Source organism: Cyclopterus lumpus, chromosome 1 (genome assembly GCF_009769545.1).
Source record: "Cyclopterus lumpus isolate fCycLum1 chromosome 1, fCycLum1.pri, whole genome shotgun sequence".
NCBI classification, from domain to species: domain Eukaryota; kingdom Metazoa; phylum Chordata; class Actinopteri; order Perciformes; family Cyclopteridae; genus Cyclopterus; species Cyclopterus lumpus.
This window is the reverse complement of record NC_046966.1, coordinates 25,415,553-25,438,595: the sequence shown is the minus strand read 5'-3', so window position 1 is coordinate 25,438,595 and position 23,043 is coordinate 25,415,553. Positions and strand designations below refer to the sequence as shown.

The window sequence follows — 23,043 nt, the reverse complement described above, 5'->3', positions numbered from 1 at the left end:
CGTATCGGCTCCCCGTTTGGATGGATGGGTTTAAACTTTGCCGGCCGACTCCTTGAACCCAATGTGTGGCTGTTGATCACAGGACTCAGAAGGCCCCAGACGGGGCAGGAGGACACCACTAATGGCCTGGACTCGTTGCCATTTAGTCCCCGTCAGACCCGGCGGGCTTCAAAATGCCACCAACTGTGTGCATATTAATCATCACAGAGACAGAGTCGCTGGGCTTTTTCTTTTTTCTTTACCTCCAAATTATTGCCACAAACAAAAGGTGGAAAAATACAATTATATTGTATCATAGCTTTCTGTGGTTTGTGCAAAAAAGAGTGAGTTTTGGTCGTCACCTCCGGCATTATTGGACTAAAGTAAACAAATGAGTGTCAGGACATGAGAAAAGAGAGAGAGAGGAGTTCGCTCGTGTCCTGTGTTCATTTCAAATAAATCACGTTGCGACACATCCAGGCTGAGTACCCGGACCCCGGTCGATGAGGTGTGACAGAGGAGGGTTTAGGGGCCGTGGTGGGAGGGGGTCGCACAAACAAGACGCCGTCTGCTGGATCGCCGTGACGGATGAGCTCGGTGACGGATGAGCTCGGTGACGGGGCATTAGCCGAGGCCGGGGAGTCTCCGTGGAGCCCAGAGGAGCAGGACGGGATTTGAGTTCGAAGACGGATACGTTTAGACCACAAAGGCCCGACAGACACACCTGCAGCACAAAGGTAGAACCGTGGGGATCTGGTGCCCCCTACTGGCCGAGACATGGAGCTACAACGAGGTGAGGGATGCAGTGGGGTGTCAACTCTTCTGTGTTTAGTCTTTTAAACATTTAATTTGACTGAATATTACAGATGAAAGTATTTTACTTTTTGCACCATTCATACAACAGCCTCCACTTTTACCGGACTTGCTGAATATGAATAACGTGTCAATTTGTGTAATAACATAAGCCATTGCATTACTAAATTAATTCTTCATTTATTACAAAAAAATATCAGAATACTGTTGAATTACTTAAAAATAAAAATGAAATGTTTTGCTTAAAAAACAAAGGCCACATGAAGGACTTGTGACATATATGTATATATATACACATATACATATATATGTATATATACATATATATATATGTGTATATATACACATATACATATATATATACACACAGATATATACATATACATATATATGTATATGTGTATATACATATATATGTATATATACATATATAATATATAATGAATAATTAATTTAGTATTACAATGGATTATGTTACTAATTACACAAATTGACATGTTATTCATATATATATATACACACATTGTAATATTTCCTTCCTTCTACTATTAAACCCTAAATTAATGAATAAATCCTTCAATGAGAAATGAACCCAACAATAATCGTATTGTACTAACTGAGGAAAGTTTCTGACTGCTGTCAGATCTACTTTTTATTTGTTTTTATTGCTGCACGCGCCAATGATGCGGAAGAGCGAGTTGGAGCTCCTCACTTCCTCGTGCTGCCTGTCACTCACGGTCCGGGGCTCGACCGCGACCTCTCGGTGCCACCTGAAGGCCGACGGCAGGGCCTCTTCGCCGGCAGGAGCAGCAGCAGGGGGAGGGGGGCATGGACGTTTCATAACGCTTCATAACCTTCGTTCTTCACACGGAGGGACAACTCGTGCTCGCGTGCGGCGGAAGCATACCTGTGCGGACTTGCCCCCACCTCCCGTAGGAAGGAGTCGAGAAGGGGGGGTTGAGGAGGAGACACGGCTTACCTGGCTCTTTAGGCTCTTTAGGTGCTCTCTCTCTCTCTCTCTCTCTCTCTCTCTCTCTCTCTCTTTCTCCCCCGTTCTTTCTCTTTCTCTCTGCTAGCGGAGGAATCTGAAAACTGAAACATGTCGGCAAATGAGAGAGCCACGCGAGCACTGCGCGAGATCCTCCAAAACCCTGGAAATGACGCGTGTGCAGACTGCGGCGCACCTGGTAAGAAGAAGAAGAAGAGCACATCTTTTAATGGGCTCTAACATAACTTCATAACATAAAGTATTATTTATATATATATATATGTGTCTCGTGTATTGCTGAGCGACGTGCGGCCGCAGGTGCGCAGCGTCGCTGGTAACGCGCTCGTCGTGCCGCTCCATGGTTCATATTTAAGAGTTCCGCAGTCCGAGGGCAGCGAGCCGCGGCCCGGCAGAAGGAGCCTGTTCGGGGCCCTTCTTCCGGAGGGAGCCGCTTCCAGAGCTCAACAAGTGTGGGCTTGCAGAGGCAGGCTGTGGAGCCCATAATAATCAGATATACTCTACCCCATAGAAGCACTGCAATAACCTCTAAAATACTCACAAGGCTGCCAGAATAATCTCTTATTATATCGCTTCTTAAAACCCATTTTTACTGACCGATGATGTCGTGGCTTTACTGCTTTTATTTTATTCTTATCTTTGTTTATTTTCGTCGTATCGATTGGTTTTATTGTTTCATCCATTGTTGTGTTTTTAATCAGTTTAATAACCTCAGTTCGTTGTGTTTGGGTGTCAAAACTCTGTTTTTAAAGGTACTACATGAATGGTTATTATAATTATTAATACATGCTGATAGTGTGTGTGTGTGTGTGTGTGTGTGTGTGTGTGTGTGTGTGTGTGTGTGTGTGTGTGTGTGTGGCTGCTTTTGTTGACGTAGACGGCCAGCCTCGTAACTTTTAGTGCACGTGAGCTTGCTACACTGCTCTACCCTGAGGTTACAGCTGCATTATCTCTCCTGGCCACCAGGGGGCGACTCCTCTGGTTGTATAGAAGTCTATGCTTCATGTGTTAAAGCTGCATTCTCTCTCCTGACCACCAGGGGGCGACTCCTCTGGTTGTATAGAAGTCTATGCTTCATGTGTTAAAGCTGCATTCTCTCTACTGACCACCAGGGGTGGCGACTCCTCTGGTTGTATAGAAGTCTATGCTTCATGTGTTAAAGCTGCATTCTCTCTCCTGCCCACCAGGGGGCGACTCCTCTGGTTGTATAGAAGTCTATGCTTCATGTGTTAAAGCTGTATTCTCCTGACCACCAGGGGGCGACTCCTCTGGTTGTATAGAAGTCTATGCTTCATGTGTTAAAGCTGCATTCTCTCTCCTGACCACCAGGGGGCGACTCCTCTGGTTGTATAGAAGTCCATGCTTCTTGTGTTAAAGCTGCATTCTCTCTCCTGACCACCAGGGGTGGCGACTCCTCTGGTTGTATAGAAGTCTATGCTTCATGTGTTAAAGCTGCATTCTCTCTCCTGACCACCAGGGGGCGACTCCTCTGGTTGTATAGAAGTCTATGCTTCATGTGTTAAAGCTGCATTCTCTCTCCTGACCACCAGGGGGCGACTCCTCTGGTTGTATAGAAGTCTTCATGTGTTAACGCTGGTCTTCTTCTGTTTTGATAAGAAGAATATGTGTTTACTGTAGAATGAGTGAGCTGATTGGGGTAAAACATTGTGAAAGTAGTGCTGCTGTGATGGTTTTAAGGGTCTCGTCATATTTAATTGTCTCTTTGTTCGTGTGTCACATTCAGACCCTCTGATTGTGTATCGTCCATCTTTAGTTCTCTAAAGGTTGTGTGTTCTCATCTAAGGGTTGATCACTCCATTGCCAGAACAATTGCTAAACAAGAAGCTTTTGTCCTGTGTGTCCTGTCCTCATGTCTCCTGTCCTTATGTCTCTTGTCCTCATGTCTCCTGTTCTTATGTCTCTTGTCCTTATGTCTTCTGTACTCATGTCTTCTGTCCTCATGTCTCCTGTTCTTATGTCTCTTGTCCTCATGTCTCATGTCCTCATGTCTTCTGTACTCATGTCTTATGTCCTCATGTCCTCATGTCTCTTGTCCTCATGTCTCCTGTCCTCATGTCTCTTGTCCTCATGTCTCTTGTCCTCATGTCCTCATGTCTCTTGTCCTCATGTCTCATGTCCTCATGTCTCTTGTCCTCATGTCTCATGTCCTCATGTCTCCTGTTCTCATGTCTCCTGTCCTCATGTCTCCTGTCCTCATGTCTCTTGTCCTCATGTCTCATGTCCTCATGTCTCTTGTCCTCATGTCTCATGTCCTCATGTCTCCTGTTCTCATGTCTCCTGTTCTCATGTCTCCTGTCCTCATGTCTCATGTCCTCATGTCTCTTGTCCTCATGTCTCTTGTCCTCATGTCCTCATGTCTCCTGTTCTCATGTCTCCTGTTCTCATGTCTCATGTCCTCATGTCTCTTGTCCTCATGTCTCATGTCCTCATGTCTCCTGTCCTCATGTCTCCTGTCCTCATGTCTCATGTCCTCATGTCTCCTGTCCTCATGTCGTCATGTCTCCTGTCCTCATGTCTCATGTCGTCATGTCTCTTGTCCTCATGTCTCATGTCCTCATGTCTCCTGTCCTCATGTCGTCATGTCTCCTGTCCTCATGTCTCATGTCCTCATGTCTCTTGTCCTCATGTCTCCTGTCCTCATGTCTCATGTCCTCATGTCTCTTGTCCTCATGTCTCATGTCCTCATGTCTCATGTCCTCATGTCTCTTGTCCTCATGTCTCCTGTCCTCATGTCTCTTGTCCTCATGTCTCATGTCCTCATGTCTCATGTCCTCATGTCTCTTGTCCTCATGTCTCATGTCCTCATGTCTCCTGTCCTCATGTCTCCTGTCCTCATGTCTCATGTCCTCATGTCTCCTGTCCTCATGTCTTATGTCGTCATGTCTCCTGTTCTCATGTCTCCTGTTCTCATGTCTCCTGTCCTCATGTCTCCTGTCCTCATGTCTCTTGTCCTCATGTCTCATGTCCTCATGTCTCCTGTCCTCATGTCTCCTGTTCTCATGTCTCCTGTCCTCATGTCTCATGTCCTCATGTCTCTTGTCCTCATGTCTCTTGTCCTCATGTCTCATGTCCTCATGTCTCCTGTTCTCATGTCTCTTGTCCTCATGTCTCATGTCCTCATGTCTCCTGTTCTCATGTCTCCTGTTCTTATGTCTCTTGTCCTCATGTCTCATGTCCTCATGTCTCCTGTCCTCATGTCTCATGTCCTCATGTCTCATGTCCTCATGTCTCCTGTTCTCATGTCTCCTGTCCTCATGTCTCCTGTCCTCATGTCTCCTGTCCTCATGTCTCATGTCCTCATGTCCTCATGTCTCATGTCCTCATGTCTCCTGTCCTCATGTCTCCTGTCCTCATGTATCCTGTCCTCATGTATCCTGTCCTCATGTCTCATGTCCTCATGTCTCATGTCCTCATGTCTCTTGTCCTCATGTCTCATGTCCTCATGTCTCCTGTCCTCATGTCTCCTGTCCTCATGTCTCTTGTCCTCATGTCTCATGTCCTCATGTCTCTTGTCCTCATGTCTCCTGTCCTCATGTCTCATGTCCTCATGTCTCCTGTCCTCATGTCTCATGTCCTCATGTCTCCTGTCCTCATGTCTCTTGTCCTCATGTCTCCTGTCCTCATGTCTCATGTCCTCATGTCTCATGTCCTCATGTCTCCTGTCCTCATGTCTCATGTCCTCATGTCTCCTGTCCTCATGTCTCATGTCCTCATGTCTCCTGTTCTCATGTCTCCTGTCCTCATGTCTCATGTCCTCATGTCTCCTGTCCTCATGTCTCATGTCCTCATGTCTCCTGTCCTCATGTCTCTTGTCCTCATGTCTCCTGTCCTCATGTCTCATGTCCTCATGTCTCATGTCCTCATGTCCTCATGTCTCCTGTCCTCATGTCTCATGTCCTCATGTCTCCTGTCCTCATGTCTCTTGTCCTCATGTCTCCTGTCCTCATGTCTCATGTCCTCATGTCTCCTGTTCTCATGTCTCCTGTCCTCATGTCTCCTGTCCTCATGTCTCCTGTCCTCATGTCTCCTGTCCTCATGTCTCATGTCCTCATGTCTCCTGTTCTCATGTCTCCTGTCCTCATGTCTCCTGTCCTCATGTCTCCTGTCCTCATGTCTCATGTCTCCTGTTCTCATGTCTCCTGTCCTCATGTCTCCTGTCCTCATGTCTCATGTCCTCATGTCTCCTGTCCTCATGTCTCCTGTCCTCATGTATCCTGTCCTCATGTCTCTTGTCCTCATGTCTCATGTCCTCATGTCTCTTGTCCTCATGTCTCCTGTCCTCATGTCTCCTGTCCTCATGTCTCTTGTCCTCATGTCTCCTGTCCTCATGTCTCTTGTCCTCCTGGCTGCTTTGTCTCAGCCAGTGGAGAAGTTAGTTTTAGTCTTCCCAGTCCGAGGTCCGCTCCCTCTGTGGAAACACAGATGTGAATAATACATTCCATTGCTGCCAGTTAATCCCTCTAGATGTGTATCAATAAGATGAATATAACCATGTTTCCATCTCTTCCTCTGTGCAGACCCCATGTGGGGCTCCTGCTCCCTGGGCGTCTTCATCTGCTTGGCCTGCTCCGGGATCCACCGCAACCTCCCCGACATCAGCAAGGTCAAGTCCCTGAGCCTGTCCCACTGGGAAGACCAGGAGGTGCAGGTGAGACGCCGGTTCCCCATGACCACAGGGAGCTGGTCCCGGGCCGTCGCTTGGCCACCATGTTGAAATTAAACAGTTCAACGTATCGCATGTACATAATAACACATATTATATAGTATTCTCTTTGAGGGGAGTGTTAGCCTAGCTTAGCATAAAGACTGGAATCAAGGGGAAACGGCTAGCCTGGCTATGTCCACATGTCACCAAACCGGCCTTCCAGCGCCTCTAAGCTTCACTGGTGGCCATGTTTGTTTCACCCTTAAACAAAATAATAACTATTACTGTAACATCCCCGAACAAATAAACACAGGACTTTCACCCAGGAGGCCGCTGTTCAGGTACCAAGTGAAAACCACTTGAAGGTCAACTCATTTCACCGTAGATGTGTTACGTAACTTATTTCACTAACGCCAAGTACATACTTATTTGAGAGAGAGAGAGATTATTTTTATACTCCATAAAAGATCTAATCTAAATGGATCGAATATAAATACTACAAAAAGTACCACTTGCAGTTAGGAGGAAAAAGCCTTTTATGAGGACATGAATCATCCGGACTACACGTTCTGGCCCAGAACCTCATTTATTATCTGGTTTCCCTGAATCCGTGCAGCGGTTTCAGGGAAACCAGATAATAAATGAGGTTGGTGCTTTGCTCAGCTTGATCTGATGCGTCTCTCCTCCCGACTCCATTTGCTGGCTTACTGTAACGCTGCTAACGATGGCCTCTCTGAGTTTGTGTGTGGTTCCTCCTCCATGTGTGTTTTCCTTTCAGTTCATGACTCAGCATGGCAACGAGCTGATGAGGAGCAAATATGAGGCTGCTGTTCCGGTCTACTACTACAAACCCACCCACAAAGACTGCCAGTGAGTAGCCATAGCAACGTGCCGTCAGATGTACAGTATTTGTGTGTGTTACTCCAATGTAAACACTGCTGTGTACATTCCTCCTGATGCAAATTCCCAAAGATTTGCACATGTAAAATTGTAAAATTTCAAAATTGTAAAATTTCAAAGTAAAATTTCAAAATTGTAAAATTTAAACTTGTAAATTTTTTAGATTTAAAATGTTAAAACTTTAAGATTTAAAATGTTATCCTTACATTTAAAGGTAAAAAACACTTTCATTTATTTTTCCGGTGTGACTTATTGGATTCCATTGACGTTTACCACCAGAAACCTCTAAATGACTTTGAAGTAGGTGAATCTTTTAATGGGACAGTGAACCCCACGATCAAAAATACATATTTCTCCTACTTGCTATTTATGAATCTAGATGGTTCTGGCGTGAGTTGCCGAGTGTTTGAGATATCGGCCGTAGAGACGTCGGCCTTCCAATGTTCTGGATACTAAAGGAAAGAAGTTTACTTTTACTCTGTGATGGTTAGCGTTGGACTGTGAGGGGGTGGAACTGATCAGGGATCAGTAACGGTCCGTTGCATCCCTCGTTGCAGGCCTTGAAGCTCCGCCCTCACACTCTGAGCAGCAGGTTAGCGATGCATGAAGTAGGCTCAGAAACCAAGCCCGGTCCAGTTCTAGAGGGGGCGTGTCTGTGGTTCAACCTGCCAGTCAAGACGCGGCATCGCGATAGCACAATCTGATAATTGGGATCAAGAGGTGGTGGGACCGAGGGCCCAGAATCCTCCCTATTAATCATCCGACCCACTGCCTTTGTTGTGCTTTAATAACCGAATCTATCAAACGTCGTGTAAAAGTTTTAAGATCGCAAAGGCGAGACCTTTTTAAATGTCTCGCTTTGATTAAAAGGTCGCAGAGAACGCAGAGAACATTCACCTCGTGGCGTCGCTGCCGAAGAGGGAAGCGAGCGCTCCATTTTGATCAATTACAATGCTCAGAAATATGACACAGTGAATATAGAGAGGGGAACAGGAAGTTCTTTCTGCTTTTCTGGTTTGTTACTGCAGAATCTGAAGCGCTTCAGACTGCTTTGAAAACATGTGACTTTGCTTCTGACTTTGTGGTTCTTTGAGACATGATTTTATGTGTGCCACATCCTCACTAATAGCTGCTATTAAGAGTAGATGTTAATTCATTCACAAACAATAGACTGCATAATAGGTCGTTTAGTATTACATATTTTTCAGCCACTTCCACGGGAACCACTCCTCACATCGGCATGAATTTGATCCGCCGCACGTGACTTGTTTAATAAAAAAAAGAGAGAATCGGTCGCTTTTAAAGCTGGTTCGCCAGAAAACTCTGGTTCTGGAGAGGGAAGTCGAGGGTTCGTGTGTTAAAGCTGCATTCTCTCTCCTGACCACCAGGGGGCGACTCCTCTGGTTGTATAGAAGTCTATGCTTTATGTGTTAAAGCTGCATTCTCTCTCCTGACCACCAGGGGGCGACTCCTCTGGTTGTATAGAAGTCTATGCTTCATGTGTTAAAGCTGCATTCTCTCTCCTGACCACCAGGGGGCGACTCCTCTGGTTGTATAGAAGTCTATGCTTCATGTGTTAAAGCTGCATTCTCTCTCCTGACCACCAGGGGGCGACCCCTCTGGTTGTATAGAAGTCTATGCTTCATGTGTTAAAACTGCATTCTCTCTACTGACCACCAGGGGGCGACTCCTCTGGTTGTATAGAAGTCTATGCTTTATGTGTTAAAGCTGCATTCTCTCTCCTGACCACCAGGGGGCGACTCCTCTGGTTGTATAGAAGTCTATGCTTTATGTGTTAAAGCTGCATTCTCTCTCCTGACCACCAGGGGGCGACTCCTCTGGTTGTATAGAAGTCTATGCTTCATGTGTTAAAGCTGCATTCTCTCTCCTGACCACCAGGGGGCGACTCCTCTGGTTGTATAGAAGTCTATGCTTCATGTGTTAAAGCTGCATTCTCTCTCCTGACCACCAGGGGGCGACCCCTCTGGTTGTATAGAAGTCTATGCTTCATGTGTTAAAGCTGCATTCTCTCTCCTGACCACCAGGGTGCGACTCCTCTGGTTGTATAGAAGTCTATGCTTCATGTGTTAAAGCTGCATTCTCTCTCCTGACCACCAGGGGGCGACCCCTCTGGTTGTATAGAAGTCTATGCTTCATGTGTTAAAGCTGCATTCTCTCTCCTGACCACCAGGGGGCGACCCCTCTGGTTGTATAGAAGTCTATGCTTCATGTGTTGAAGCTGCATTCTCTCTCCTGACCACCAGGGGACGACTCCTCTGGTTGTATAGAAGTCTATGCTTCATGTGTTAAAGCTGCATTCTCTCTCCTGACCACCAGGGGGCGACTCCTCTGGTTGTATAGAAGTCTATATAAATGACTCTACTTCTCTTGATGTATTCCCTCAGTAAACATTGTAAACATTAGTTTTTGGTCTCAATCTCTAGTTTCAAGTCTTCTTCTATACAGCGTGATGTTCATTTAGTACATTATGGTCATTTAGAGTCAAACAGACCATAAGGAGAGGACGCTTTAGGGCGGGGCTTCAAGGTGATTGACAGGTCGTGTGTCCCTCCTCCTCAGTCTCTTCTGTCTATCTGCTGATGTTCAGGTGTCCTTCAATACAGTTATTGTTGTCTGCCATGTTGTTTCTTTGTTGATTGTCTCTGTCTCGTCGTGTGTGTAGTTACCGTTGCAGCTCCCAGACAGGAATGTTTGGAATTGTATGAACGTGAAGCGGACTTTTTGTTTTTGGTGGGTGGGGGGGGGGGGGGGCAAGAGTAAAAGAATACAAAAAGGTCTCGTGAGGCTGAAGTTGCCCCACAGCCCGGTGTAACCCATCGGCTGACACACTCTGCTTGATTGAGGAAAATACAGTGTTGAATTTGAGGGCAGCTCAAATCTCCACGCCCTTCACACACACACACACACACACACACACACACACACACAAAGCACCTTCTTTGATCATTAGGAATGTGGCTGAGGAGAGGAAACCTCTCCCGTCGTGTTCGCTCTACAAAAAGAGCTCAATCTACTTCACCTTTTGGATTTGTATTGAAGATTAAAGTCCGTCTGCTATAAGAATCACATTGGGAACACACACACACACACGCGCACACACACACACACACACACACACACACACATCATGATAGAAACGTACTTTTTGTTTGTTTATTATAAATTAAAGAATTAATGTAATTTGGGTTTATTTTTGTCCGTACATTTTGGACAAAGTGGGGCATCGTTTCCGCTTCTGAGGATCTTTGATAGCTGCACTGTTCTTTTCTTTGCTAGTTGAAAAGCTAATAGTGAATAATAATGAAAAGTGGCATTTTTATCTTATTCACTATCATAATATATTTTTAAGCATACATTTCTGAATTCTTTTTTAAAATTATTATTGATTGTTTTTAACTCACCAACTGTACGAATGTAAAATGGTAAACACAAATCAACAAGTCTCTCAATCTATGTACATTTAATAATAATTTTATGTAGCATTTCTATATTTATTTCTATGTTTTTTTGGGGTACATTTCACATAAAGATTTAGATTAGATTAGATTTTAATTTATTGTTCCCCGTTGCAGCAAACATGTTTACAAATATACAATAAAATTGGCCATATTACAGGTAAGAATTTAAATGATAAAGGAAATGTCAAAATGAAAGTACTAAAGTAATCTGTCAGTCACCTGGTTTTGGGACAAACCATTTTCTTTAGTTGCAGGGGGGGATTTTCTGTTGCTAACGAAACTTTCACGGACATTAGCAAAGTTGACATATTGTTTAAATATGAAACCTCATGTAATGTTTTGTAATTTAATTTAAAAAATAATGCCAAGTCTAATGGTTTTTAATCATTATTTTGAGGCCAAGACAACTCAATTGATACAAAATTCTTCTTCTTCTTCTTCTTCTTCTTCTTCTTCTTCTTCAGGACCTTGAAGGAGCAGTGGATTAGAGCAAAGTACGAGAGGAAGGAGTTCTCCGAGCCTGGCAAGAACTTCACGTATGAGGAAGGTGAGCGTGCACACACACACACACACACACACACACACACCAGTACACACACACACACACACACACGCTGATAACGAATGACCTTTGCCGGGTTTTCTTTCTGCAGGAACTAGAGATGGCATGTTGATGAAAAGGGGGCGGGACAACGGGCAGTTCCTCAGCAGGCGATTCGTCCTCTCGGAGCGGGAGGGGACCCTGAAGTATTTCACCAAATATGACGTAAGCGGCACAAACGCATGAGTTCGACACCCACAAATCCTTTAATTGGGGAGCGCTCAAAGACATTAAATGCTCTGGAGCCAACGCCCCCACACAGACCTCCCCCCACACAGACCACCCACCAAGCCCACCCCACACAGACCTCCCCCCACACAGACCACCCACCAAGCCCACCCCACACAGACCCCCCCACCCACCAAACTAGTAGGTGCAGTATTTTTTACACGGTTAATAACACACTTTATAATCGTACCGAAAGCCAACAAAGGTGCATCTGTAGCCTGCTCTCTCTGCATATATATATATATATATATATATATATATATATATATATATATATATATATATATATATATATATATATATATATATATATATATATATATATATATATATATATATATATATATATATATATATAATCATGTGACTTTGTAAACAACCAATCAGTGTTTAGACCAACAGGAGGAGAGCTAGTCATGTTAGCAGCACCGCACTTACATGATGATGCGTTCAGGCTCTGCTCAGTGAACATGAGTACTGGCTGAAGGTACTTCCTGCTCCTCCCCCTCCTCCCCCCTCCCTCCTCTCCTCCTCCTCCTCCTCCTCCTCATCCTCCTCATCCTCCTCCTCCCCTCCTCATCCTCCTCCTCCCCTCCTCCTCCCCCTCCTCCTCCTCTCCTCCTCTCCTCCTCATCCTCTCCTCATCCTCCTCCTTCTCCTCATCCTCTCCTCATCCTCCTCCTCCCCTCATCCTCCTCCTTCTCCTCATCCTCTCCTTCTCCTCATCCTCTCCTCATCCTCCTCCTCCTCCCCTCCTCATCCTCCTCCCCTCCTCCTCCTCCCCTCCTCATCCTCCTCCTCTCCTCCTCTCCTCCTCCTTCTCCTCCTCATCCTCTCCTCCTCCTCCTCCTCCCCTCCTCATCCTCCTCCCCTCCTCCTCCTCCCCTCCTCATCCTCCTCCTCTCCTCCTCTCCTCCTCCTTCTCCTCCTCATCCTCTCCTCCTCCTCCTCCTTCTCCTCATCCTCTCCTTCTCCTCATCCTCTCCTCTCCTTCTCCTCCTCCCCTCCTCCTCCTCCCCTCCTCATCCTCCTCCCCTCCTCCTCCTCCTCCTCCTCCCCTCCTCCTTCTCCTCATCCTCCTCCTCCTCCCCTCCTCCTCCTCCCCTCCTCCTCCTCCTCCCCTCCTCATCCTCCTCCTCCCCTCCTCCTCCTCCTCCTCCTCCTCCTCCTCTCCTCCTCCCCTCCTCTGCTCCCTCTCTCCTCAGGCTAAGGAGCCCAAAGCGGTCATCAAGGTGGACACCATCAACGCCACCTTCCAGCCGGAGAAGATCGGGAACCCCAACAGCCTCCAGATCACCTTCCTCAAAGACTACAGCACGCGCAACATCTTCGTGTTCCACGACAACGGCAAGGTCGGCATCGCCGTTTACACTGATGCATTGTGGGACGTGAGGAGTTATCTGTGGTCGTCTCACATCTGAGAAACCGCTAGAGCTGCACATTATTATTATTCATCGTGACGGACTTGAAAGAAACGAAAATGAAAGAGTTAATTAAAGATAAATATTCTGTATATGAAAACACTAAATCACACCTCTTTCTAATTGAAACCACTAAATATATATATATATATATATATATAATTATTTTTGTATTTTTATTTAAAATGCATATATATATAAATTTATTTTTAAATTAAAATACAAAATAATTATTTAGTATTTTATTTTTATTTAAATTGTTTTATATATATATTGTGGTTTCAATTAGAAAGAGGTGTAATTTACTGTTTTCATATATATCTTCACCTTTTCTTTTTTTTATAAAAATACAAAATAATTATATATATATACAGTATATACATATATATATATATATACTTTTTATTTATTTTTACAACCCATATTTTTCTTGAATGGAAGTAAATTCACAGATGACAAATAAATAAATATGGGATATATATAGGGACATATAGGAAGTTAAATCAATTAAACACTAAACTAAACACTTGTCATAAATTCTATGAAGATTTTGCTTTTAACTCACCTTTGCGCAATTTTTACAATACCGAGAAGTCGTGGCAGTAGCAGGTTAATGATTATTGATCGTGAGCTGCATTACCCTTCACACACACACACACACCTCGGTGGAGAGGAACGTAAATAATCACAGAAGACTCCTCCCCCTGTTGACTCCTCCCCCTGTTGACTCCTCCCCCTGTTGACTCCTCCCCCGTTCCTCCTCTCCGTCTCCAGGAGATCGTCGACTGGTTCAATACGATTCGTGCAGTTCAGCTTCACTATTTAAAGGTGGCCTTTCCTGGGGCCACCGACGCTGAGGTGATCACACACACACACACACACACATACATACATACATACATACATACATACACACACACACACACACTTTTGACTATTTCTACATCCTTCGCTTTGCTTGTTTGTTTTCAGCTGGTACCCAAACTTACACGGAACTTTCTGAAGGAGGGTTACATGGAGAAGACGGGTCCTCGGGCAAGTGACACACACGCAACAATAAACTATATTAAAAACTCATTTTTATATTCAGGATTACAATCAGTCCTCAGCCAATATGAATGCATAAGGTATCTACAACCAGAGGAGTCGCCCCCTAGTGGTCAGGAGAGAGAATGCAGCTTTAACACATGAAGCATAGACTTCTATACAACCAGAGGAGTCGCCCCCTAGTGGTCAGGAGAGAGAATGCAGCTTTAACACATGAAGCATAGACTTCTATACAACCAGAGGAGTCGCCCCCTGGTGGTCAGGAGAGAGAATGCAGCTTTAACACATGAAGCATAGACTTCTATACAACCAGAGGAGTCACCCCTGGTGGTCAGGAGAGAGAATGCAGCTTTAACACATGAAGCATAGACTTCTATACAACCAGAGGAGTCGCCCCCTGGTGGTCAGGAGAGAGAATGCAGCTTTAACACATGAAGCGTAGACTTCTATACAACCAGAGGAGTCGCCCCCTGGTGGTCAGTAGAGAGAATGCAGCTTTAACACATGAAGCGTAGACTTCTATACAACCAGAGGAGTCGCCCCCTGGTGGTCAGGAGAGAGAATGCAGCTTTAACACATGAAGCGTAGACTTCACTCTTTAGAACCAGAGTGTTCTGACTGCTGTCCCTGAACTGGGCTCAGAGGTTAACGAGCTCAGCTGTGAGTGTGTCTACCTGACGGGCTGTAAGAACCTCTCCGCCGGCTGTCAGTCTGTCTGTGAGGAAATAAAAGGCTTCAAGTTGAGGATCAACTTTAATCCTGAAGTGTCAAACCCTTGAATTCTCACACACACACACACACACACACGTGTGTGTAGCTTCAGTACCAAACGCAGACAGAAAATTAATTGCAAATCTAACACTTGTCTAGATTTGTCAAAGGACGGTTGAAGTCTTCCACTGATTCAGAGTTCTGGACAAAGTGTTGGATTCAGAATCAGAGAAGAAGAACATGAATAAAACACCAGCTGCTCTTTGTTGATAGAGCTCGAAGCTTCAAAAGCCAGTTTTTTATTAGTGTTATACCATCTGTGGAATTAGTTGTTATTATTATTATTATTTTTATTATATATTAGTGTACTGGTAGGATTTTTTCATATTGCCACAAAAACACAATCTCATAAAATACCAAGACAACATATTTATTACCTTTTGAAGAAAACTCTTTGTGTTTAATGTACAACATGAAAGGTAAAAAACCTTATTGTTACAAAACGGGTACGAAAATGCCTTTTTTAACTTCAAGTGCAGAAACAAATAATAAGATAATTTACTAGATTGATTTCACCTTTTTGAGAAGTTATGGGCTACTTTATTATATTTATGGTCGTAATGGACAGTCTTCAGATGAAGCATCAGCAAAGTCTGACACATGAAGTCCATTTGAGAACAGACTCTGATTCACCTTTTAAATGGAGAAACCAGACAGACGGTAGCTGCTTTGTGTCTCTTGTCTGACGTCTCCGTCGACCTCTTTGTCTTCACAGCAGACGGAAGGCTTCAAGAAACGCTGGTTCACTCTGGACCAGAGGCGGCTCATGTACTTCAAGGTCCCGCTGGTACGCCGTCTTTAGTTCCTCCTCTTGAACGCGACCTGCCGGCATCAACGTCTTTTACGAACTAATTGAAACGCTGGCTTTGTTTATCCTGTGAGCTGCAGAGGACGACTCAACAAACAAGTCAAAGTCAACTGGATTCATGTGAAATCGGTGCTCGGACGGTTCTCGACGTCGATAAAGTGAAAAGAGTTATTGAAGGATTAGAAGTGGAGGTTTTATCACTTGCGTTGAGGCGGGGGAGGCTCAGATTGCCCAAGACTTGGCTAAATCCACATCAGATAGCTCAGTCAGATTAGCTGATGAAATGGTTCAATGGGGAGGTGCAACGGTTAAAGGTGACTTACCCCGAGAGGAATGGACAAGAAACACTGGGAGATGAAAGGAAGAAGAAGTCTAGTGTGGACGAGTAAATATGTGGAGGGAGCTCAAAGGGTAATTTGATCCCTTGGAAATGATGCATGTTTGATGTTGTGTACTCAATGGTTCATTGTGTATTTAAGTGCAGTTTGTTCACACTTTGCTGAGTGAGTATTGTAGTGTATTCCAGGTGATTAGTGGTGTCACCTTGACGTTAAAGGAATACTTTATCCCTGAATATCAATTTCTCACCCAGAGAAAACTTAGTTTTTTCTCGCATGCCTCCACGGTGAACAAATAATCCAGAAGCTGAGTCAGGGGATCACCAGAGTCGATAGAATTGGTCCTATCGTTACCATCCGTGTGTGTACAAAGTTGTATTGAAATCCATCCAGTAGTTGATGAAATATATCAGTCTGGAGGACGGACCCACCGGCCAACTGATCGCCATTGCCATCCCAAGAGTCACGTAGCTATGCTAGGCTAGGCTAGCTCTGGCTAACACACAGCTGTGTGGGTGCTGAGAGAAGCACTAAACTTGTTGTCACTGTGCCTTAAATTCAGAAGTAATCATTCAACCCGCGTTTGTCTCCCCGAAGGACGCCTTTGCCAAAGGAGAGGCGTTCCTGGGGAACAAGGACCACGGTTACAGCGCCTCCCCCGGCCTGCCCGCCGGCACCCACTGCAACGGCAACTGGCAACACGGCATCACCATCAAAACGCCCGAGCGCAGCTTCCTGTTTACCTGCGAGACGGAGAGCGACCAGCAGGATTGGCTGAAACACTTCAATGATGTCATGAATGCTGTGATGTCCCCTCAGGACTACACGAGTAAGAACGCACAACTTTTGAATAGTCGTTAATGTTTATAATCAGCTGCTGATCAGCGGCACCATGGAATACATAATAAACCACGACACAATAATAAGGGTAAATATAGTGCTCTATACTGAGGTGGTGGAGTGAAACATTGAGTTATTTTAGGTTGCGTACATAACTATGTTAGTATCTCACATACGCAGCAACGTTAGTTAGCTACTGTTGTCAATGCGTGAGTACGTATTGTGTGTAACTACATTAGTGCGTGACAATGTTAGTGTGTAACGTACATTTCTATGTTAGTATGAAATGCACCTAACAACGTTAGTACATAACGTGTGTAACTATTAGTATAATGTACTTAACAACGTTAGTACATAACATGTGTAACTATTAGTATGTAATGTACGTAACAACGTTAGTACATAACATGTGTAACTATTAGTATGTAATGTACGTAAAGACGTTAGTACATAACATGTGTAACTATTAGTATGTAATGTACGTAAAGACGTTAGTACATAACATGTGTAACTATTAGTATGTAATGTACGTAAAGACGTTAGTACATAACATGTGTAACTATTAGTATGTAATGTACGTAGCAACGTTAGTACATAACATGTGTAACTATTAGTATGTAATGTACGTAAAGACGTTAGTACATAACATGTGTAACTATTAGTATGTAATGTACGTAGCAACGTTAGTACATAACATGTGTAACTATTAGTATGTAATGTACGTAACAACGTTAGTACATAACATGTGTAACTATTAGTATGTAATGTACGTAAAGACGTTAGTACATAACATGTGTAACTATTAGTATGTAACGTACGTAACAACGTTAGTACATAACATGTGTAACTATTAGTATGTAATGTACGTAAAGACGTTAGTACATAACATGTGTAACTATTAGTATGTAATGTACGTAGCAACGTTACTACATAACATGTGTAACTATTAGTATAATGTACGTAACAACGTTAGTACATAACATGTGTAACTATTAGTATGTAATGTACGTAGCAACGTTAGTACATAACATGTGTAACTATTAGTATGTAACGTACGTAACAACGTTAGTACATAACATGTGTAACTATTAGTATGTAATGTACGTAAAGACGTTAGTACATAACATGTGTAACTATTAGTATGTAATGTACGTAGCAACGTTAGTACATAACATGTGTAACTATTAGTATGTAATGTACGTAGCAACGTTAGTACATAACATGTGTAACTATTAGTATAATGTACGTAAAGACGTTAGTACATAACATGTGTAACTATTAGTATGTAATGTACGTAACAACGTTACTACATAACATGTGTAACTATTAGTATGTAACGTACGTAACAACGTTAGTACATAACATGTGTAACTATTAGTATGTAACGTACGTAACAACGTTAGTACATAACATGTGTAACTATTAGTATAATGTACGTAACAACGTTAGTACATAACATGTGTAACTATTAGTATAATGTACGTAGCAACGTTAGTACATAACATGTGTAACTATTAGTATGTAACGTACGTAACAACGTTAGTACATAACATGTGTAACTATTAGTACATAACGTACGTAACAACGTTAGTACATAACATGTGTAACTATTAGTACATAACGTACGTAACAACGTTAGTACATAACATGTGTAACTATTAGTATGTAATGTACGTAACAACGTTACTACATAACATGTGTAACTATTAGTATAATGTACGTAACAACGTTAGTACATAACATGTGTAACTATTAGTATGTAACATACGTAACGTTAGTACATAACATGTGTAACTATTAGTATGTAATGTACGTAACAACGTTAGTACATAACATGTGTAACTATTAGTATAATGTACGTAACAACGTTACTACATAACATGTGTAACTATTAGTATAATGTACGTAACAACGTTACTACATAACATGTGTAACTATTAGTATGTAACGTACGTAACAATGTTAGTACATAACATGTGTAACTATTAGTATGTAACATACGTAACGTTAGTACATAACATGTGTAACTATTAGTATGTAACGTACGTCACAACGTTAGTACATAACATGTGTAACTATTAGTACATAACGTACGTAACAACGTTAGTACATAACATGTGTAACTATTAGTATGTAATGTACGTAACAACGTTACTACATAACATGTGTAACTATTAGTATAATGTACGTAACAACGTTAGTACATAACATGTGTAACTATTAGTATGTAACATACGTAACGTTAGTACATAACATGTGTAACTATTAGTATGTAATGTACGTAACAACGTTAGTACATAACATGTGTAACTATTAGTATGTAATGTACGTAACAACGTTAGTACATAACATGTGTAACTATTAGTATAATGTACGTAACAACGTTACTACATAACATGTGTAACTATTAGTATAATGTACGTAACAACGTTACTACATAACATGTGTAACTATTAGTATGTAACGTACGTAACAATGTTAGTACATAACATGTGTAACTATTAGTATAATGTACGTAACAACGTTACTACATAACATGTGTAACTATTAGTATAATGTACGTAACAACGTTACTACATAACATGTGTAACTATTAGTATGTAACGTACGTAACAACGTTACTACATAACATGTGTAACTATTAGTATGTAATGTACGTAACAACGTTAGTACATAACATGTGTAACTATTAGTATGTAACATACGTAACGTTAGTACATAACATGTGTAACTATTAGTATGTAACGTACGTCACAACGTTAGTACATAACATGTGTAACTATTAGTATAATGTACGTAACAACGTTAGTACATAACATGTGTAACTGTTAGTATAATGTACGTAACAACGTTAGTACATAACATGTGTAACTATTAGTATAATGTACGTAGCAACGTTAGTACATAACATGTGTAACTATTAGTATGTAACGTACATAACAACGTTAGTACATAACATGTGTAACTATTAGTATGTAACGTACGTAACAACGTTACTACATAACATGTGTAACTATTAGTACATAACGTACGTAACAACGTTACTACATAACATGTGTAACTATTAGTATGTAATGTACGTAACAACGTTACTACATAACATGTGTAACTATTAGTATAATGTACGTAACAACGTTAGTACATAACATGTGTAACTATTAGTATGTAATGTACGTAACAACGTTGCTACATAACGTGTAACTATTAGTATAATGTACGTAACAACGTTGCTACATAACATGTGTAACTATTAGTATGTAACGTACATAACAACGTTAGTACATAACATGTGTAACTATTAGTATGTAATGTACGTAACAACGTTACTACATAACATGTGTAACTATTAGTATGTAATGTACGTAACAACGTTGCTACATAACGTGTAACTATTAGTATGTAATGTACGTAACAACGTTACTACATAACATGTGTAACTATTAGTATAATGTACGTAACAACGTTAGTACATAACATGTGTAACTATTAGTATAATGTACGTAACAACGTTAGTACATAACATGTGTAACTATTAGTATAATGTACGTAACAACGTTACTACATAACATGTGTAACTATTAGTATAATGTACATAACAACGTTACTACATAACATGTGTAACTATTAGTATAATGTACGTAACAACGTTAGTACATAACATGTGTAACTATTAGTATAATGTACGTAACAACGTTAGTACATAACATGTGTAACTATTAGTATAATGTACGTAACAACGTTACTACATAACATGTGTAACTATTAGTATAATGTACGTAACAACGTTAGTACATAACATGTGTAACTATTAGTATAATGTACGTAACAACGTTAGTACATAACATGTGTAACTATTAGTATAATGTACGTAACAACGTTACTACATAACATGTGTAACTATTAGTATAATGTACATAACAACGTTACTACATAACATGTGTAACTATTAGTATAATGTACGTAACAACGTTAGTACATAACATGTGTAACTATTAGTATAATGTACGTAACAACGTTAGTACATAACATGTGTAACTATTAGTATAATGTACGTAACAACGTTACTACATAACATGTGTAACTATTAGTATAATGTACGTAACAACGTTGCTACATAACATGTGTAACTATTAGTATGTAATGTACGTAACAACGTTACTACATAACATGTGTAACTATTAGTATAATGTACGTAACAACGTTAGTACATAACATGTGTAACTATTAGTATAATGTACGTAACAACGTTAGTACATAACATGTGTAACTATTAGTATAATGTACGTAACAACGTTACTACATAACATGTGTAACTATTAGTATAATGTACATAACAACGTTACTACATAACATGTGTAACTATTAGTATGTAATGTACGTAACAACGTTAGTACATAACATGTGTAACTATTAGTATGTAATGTGCGTAACAACGTTAGTACATAACATGTGTAACTATTAGTATAATGTACGTAACAACGTTAGTACATAACATGTGTAACTATTAGTATAATGTACGTAACAACGTTAGTACATAACATGTGTAACTATTAGTAGATAACGTACGTAACAACGTTAGTACATTACGTGTAACTATTAGTATGTTAGTATGTAACAACGTTACTGTGTAACCTATGTAACGACATTAGTACGTCACATGTGTAACTGTTAGTGTGTAACTATGTTAGTATGTAACAACGTTAATATGTCACCTGTGTAACTGTTAGTTTTGTAACGGCGTTGGTTGGTAACTAACATCGATACGTTAGTCTGTTACCACGTCACGTACTATGTAACAAAAGTACTTATTTGAAGCCAAACCTTTCTTTTTTAAACCGAGCGTAGTAGTTCCTCTTCACACCGTGAAGTAGAAAGGTCATACATGTCGTTGTGACTCTTTGCTAAACAACTCTGTCGTTCAGGTACGATGACGTGTTGAATATGAATCCAATGGTGGATCTTTTTAGTTTTGCATCTTGCGTTGGAGAACAGTGAACAATACATTTCTTCTGCACGGCCATTAACAATTACACTTATGTCATTCTAATAATCACAAGAATGAATGTTAAAAGTCTCTATGGGTGAAAGAGCCTTCCTCTCTAACGTTGGACTTTAATTGGTATTTCAGTGGAAGCCTTGTTCAGGCACCGGCATTGATGGACCAGAGGCCTGCGGGACCGCCTCCTCTCCTCTCAGCCAATCACCAGTCTGACACAGGACCCTCAGCAGCTCTGCCACCCAGCATGCCATTGCACCAGAATCTGACCTTCATCACTAATCTACTCAGACCGGAGCTCGTCCCAAGTCCCAATGCTGCTTTTTGGCAATTTGGTTGGATAGCAAACAAGAGGTTTTTAAAAACATTGCCGATAACACTAAAATATCTAGAAACGCATAAATGTGCAGTGATAATCATACGATTTTTATTTGATTTTGTTTCGGGGACAGCTTTGATTTGTTTTACTGTCGTGTAGAAACAGTCCTGTTAGCCAGTGGATTGATTTTTTTTTATCATGGTAAAATATTGCAGTTGGCAGTTTCTCGATTTTATAAGATAATCAGTGTGAGACATAACTCGGTCCTCTTGTATTAAGTTGTGTCAGATGATTGAGAAACACTGATAAGTTTCAGAGAGTGAAACGGGACAGAAAAGCAGTAAATCCTATTAAAAACTATTCATCGGTTGTTTTATGTAAACTTTGTAACTACTCTCTAAAATATATATATATATTATTTTTCTTCAGTCAAATGATGATTAATAAGTATTATCTTGAGACATGCGAGTGATGATAAAGAAGGTTCACTTATCCAGCAGCAGGAAGCACTGCAAGCCGTTACACAGTCTCACAGCGCCTCCATGTGGCATACAGTATATACACTCAGTCTTTGTTAAAACAGACCATAATACAGAGTAAAAAGTTACTTTTTACCGTCGTAAACATAATTGCTACATTTCTGCGTTATTTTACTGTTTTCCTTTTCTGTTCCTTTTGTTTTTAAGGCATTTCTATACTTGGCTGACTGATCACTAATAAAAATATTTCCTCTGGAAGAATCTCGTTTTATATCGTTTTTAAAAATATTCTCTTATTGCAAATGATCACTCGACTCAGACGGAAGTTGGTTTCTCCTCCCTGAACCCATCC

General features: G+C 41.5%; 1 protein-coding gene across 1 annotated transcript; it reads left to right on the top strand.

The window, feature by feature from the left end:
- Positions 1–1,476: 1,476 nt before the first annotated feature.
- Positions 1,477–22,946, top strand: zgc:92360 (uncharacterized protein LOC436988 homolog). Its single transcript, XM_034540382.1, has 11 exons — positions 1,477–1,979; positions 6,337–6,467; positions 7,243–7,334; positions 11,308–11,390; positions 11,497–11,609; positions 12,878–13,024; positions 13,868–13,951; positions 14,066–14,128; positions 15,627–15,698; positions 16,655–16,886; positions 22,026–22,946. Exons 1-11 carry the CDS (start codon positions 1,892–1,894, stop codon positions 22,052–22,054), a joined length of 1,134 nt encoding a protein of 377 aa, XP_034396273.1. The 5' UTR covers positions 1,477–1,891; the 3' UTR covers positions 22,055–22,946.
- The last annotated feature ends 97 nt before the right edge of the window (positions 22,947–23,043 follow it).

Excerpts from the sequence above, each read along its gene's own strand:
- zgc:92360 (XM_034540382.1), top strand. The coding sequence starts at position 1,892 with ATGTCGGCAAATGAGAGAGCCACGCGAGCACTGCGCGAGATCCTCCAA. Across the intron at positions 14,129-15,626 it reads TGGAGAAGACGGGTCCTCGG|CAGACGGAAGGCTTCAAGAA; the intron begins GCAAGTGACACA and ends TTGTCTTCACAG. Across the intron at positions 16,887-22,025 it reads GTCCCCTCAGGACTACACGA|TGGAAGCCTTGTTCAGGCAC; the intron begins GTAAGAACGCAC and ends TTGGTATTTCAG.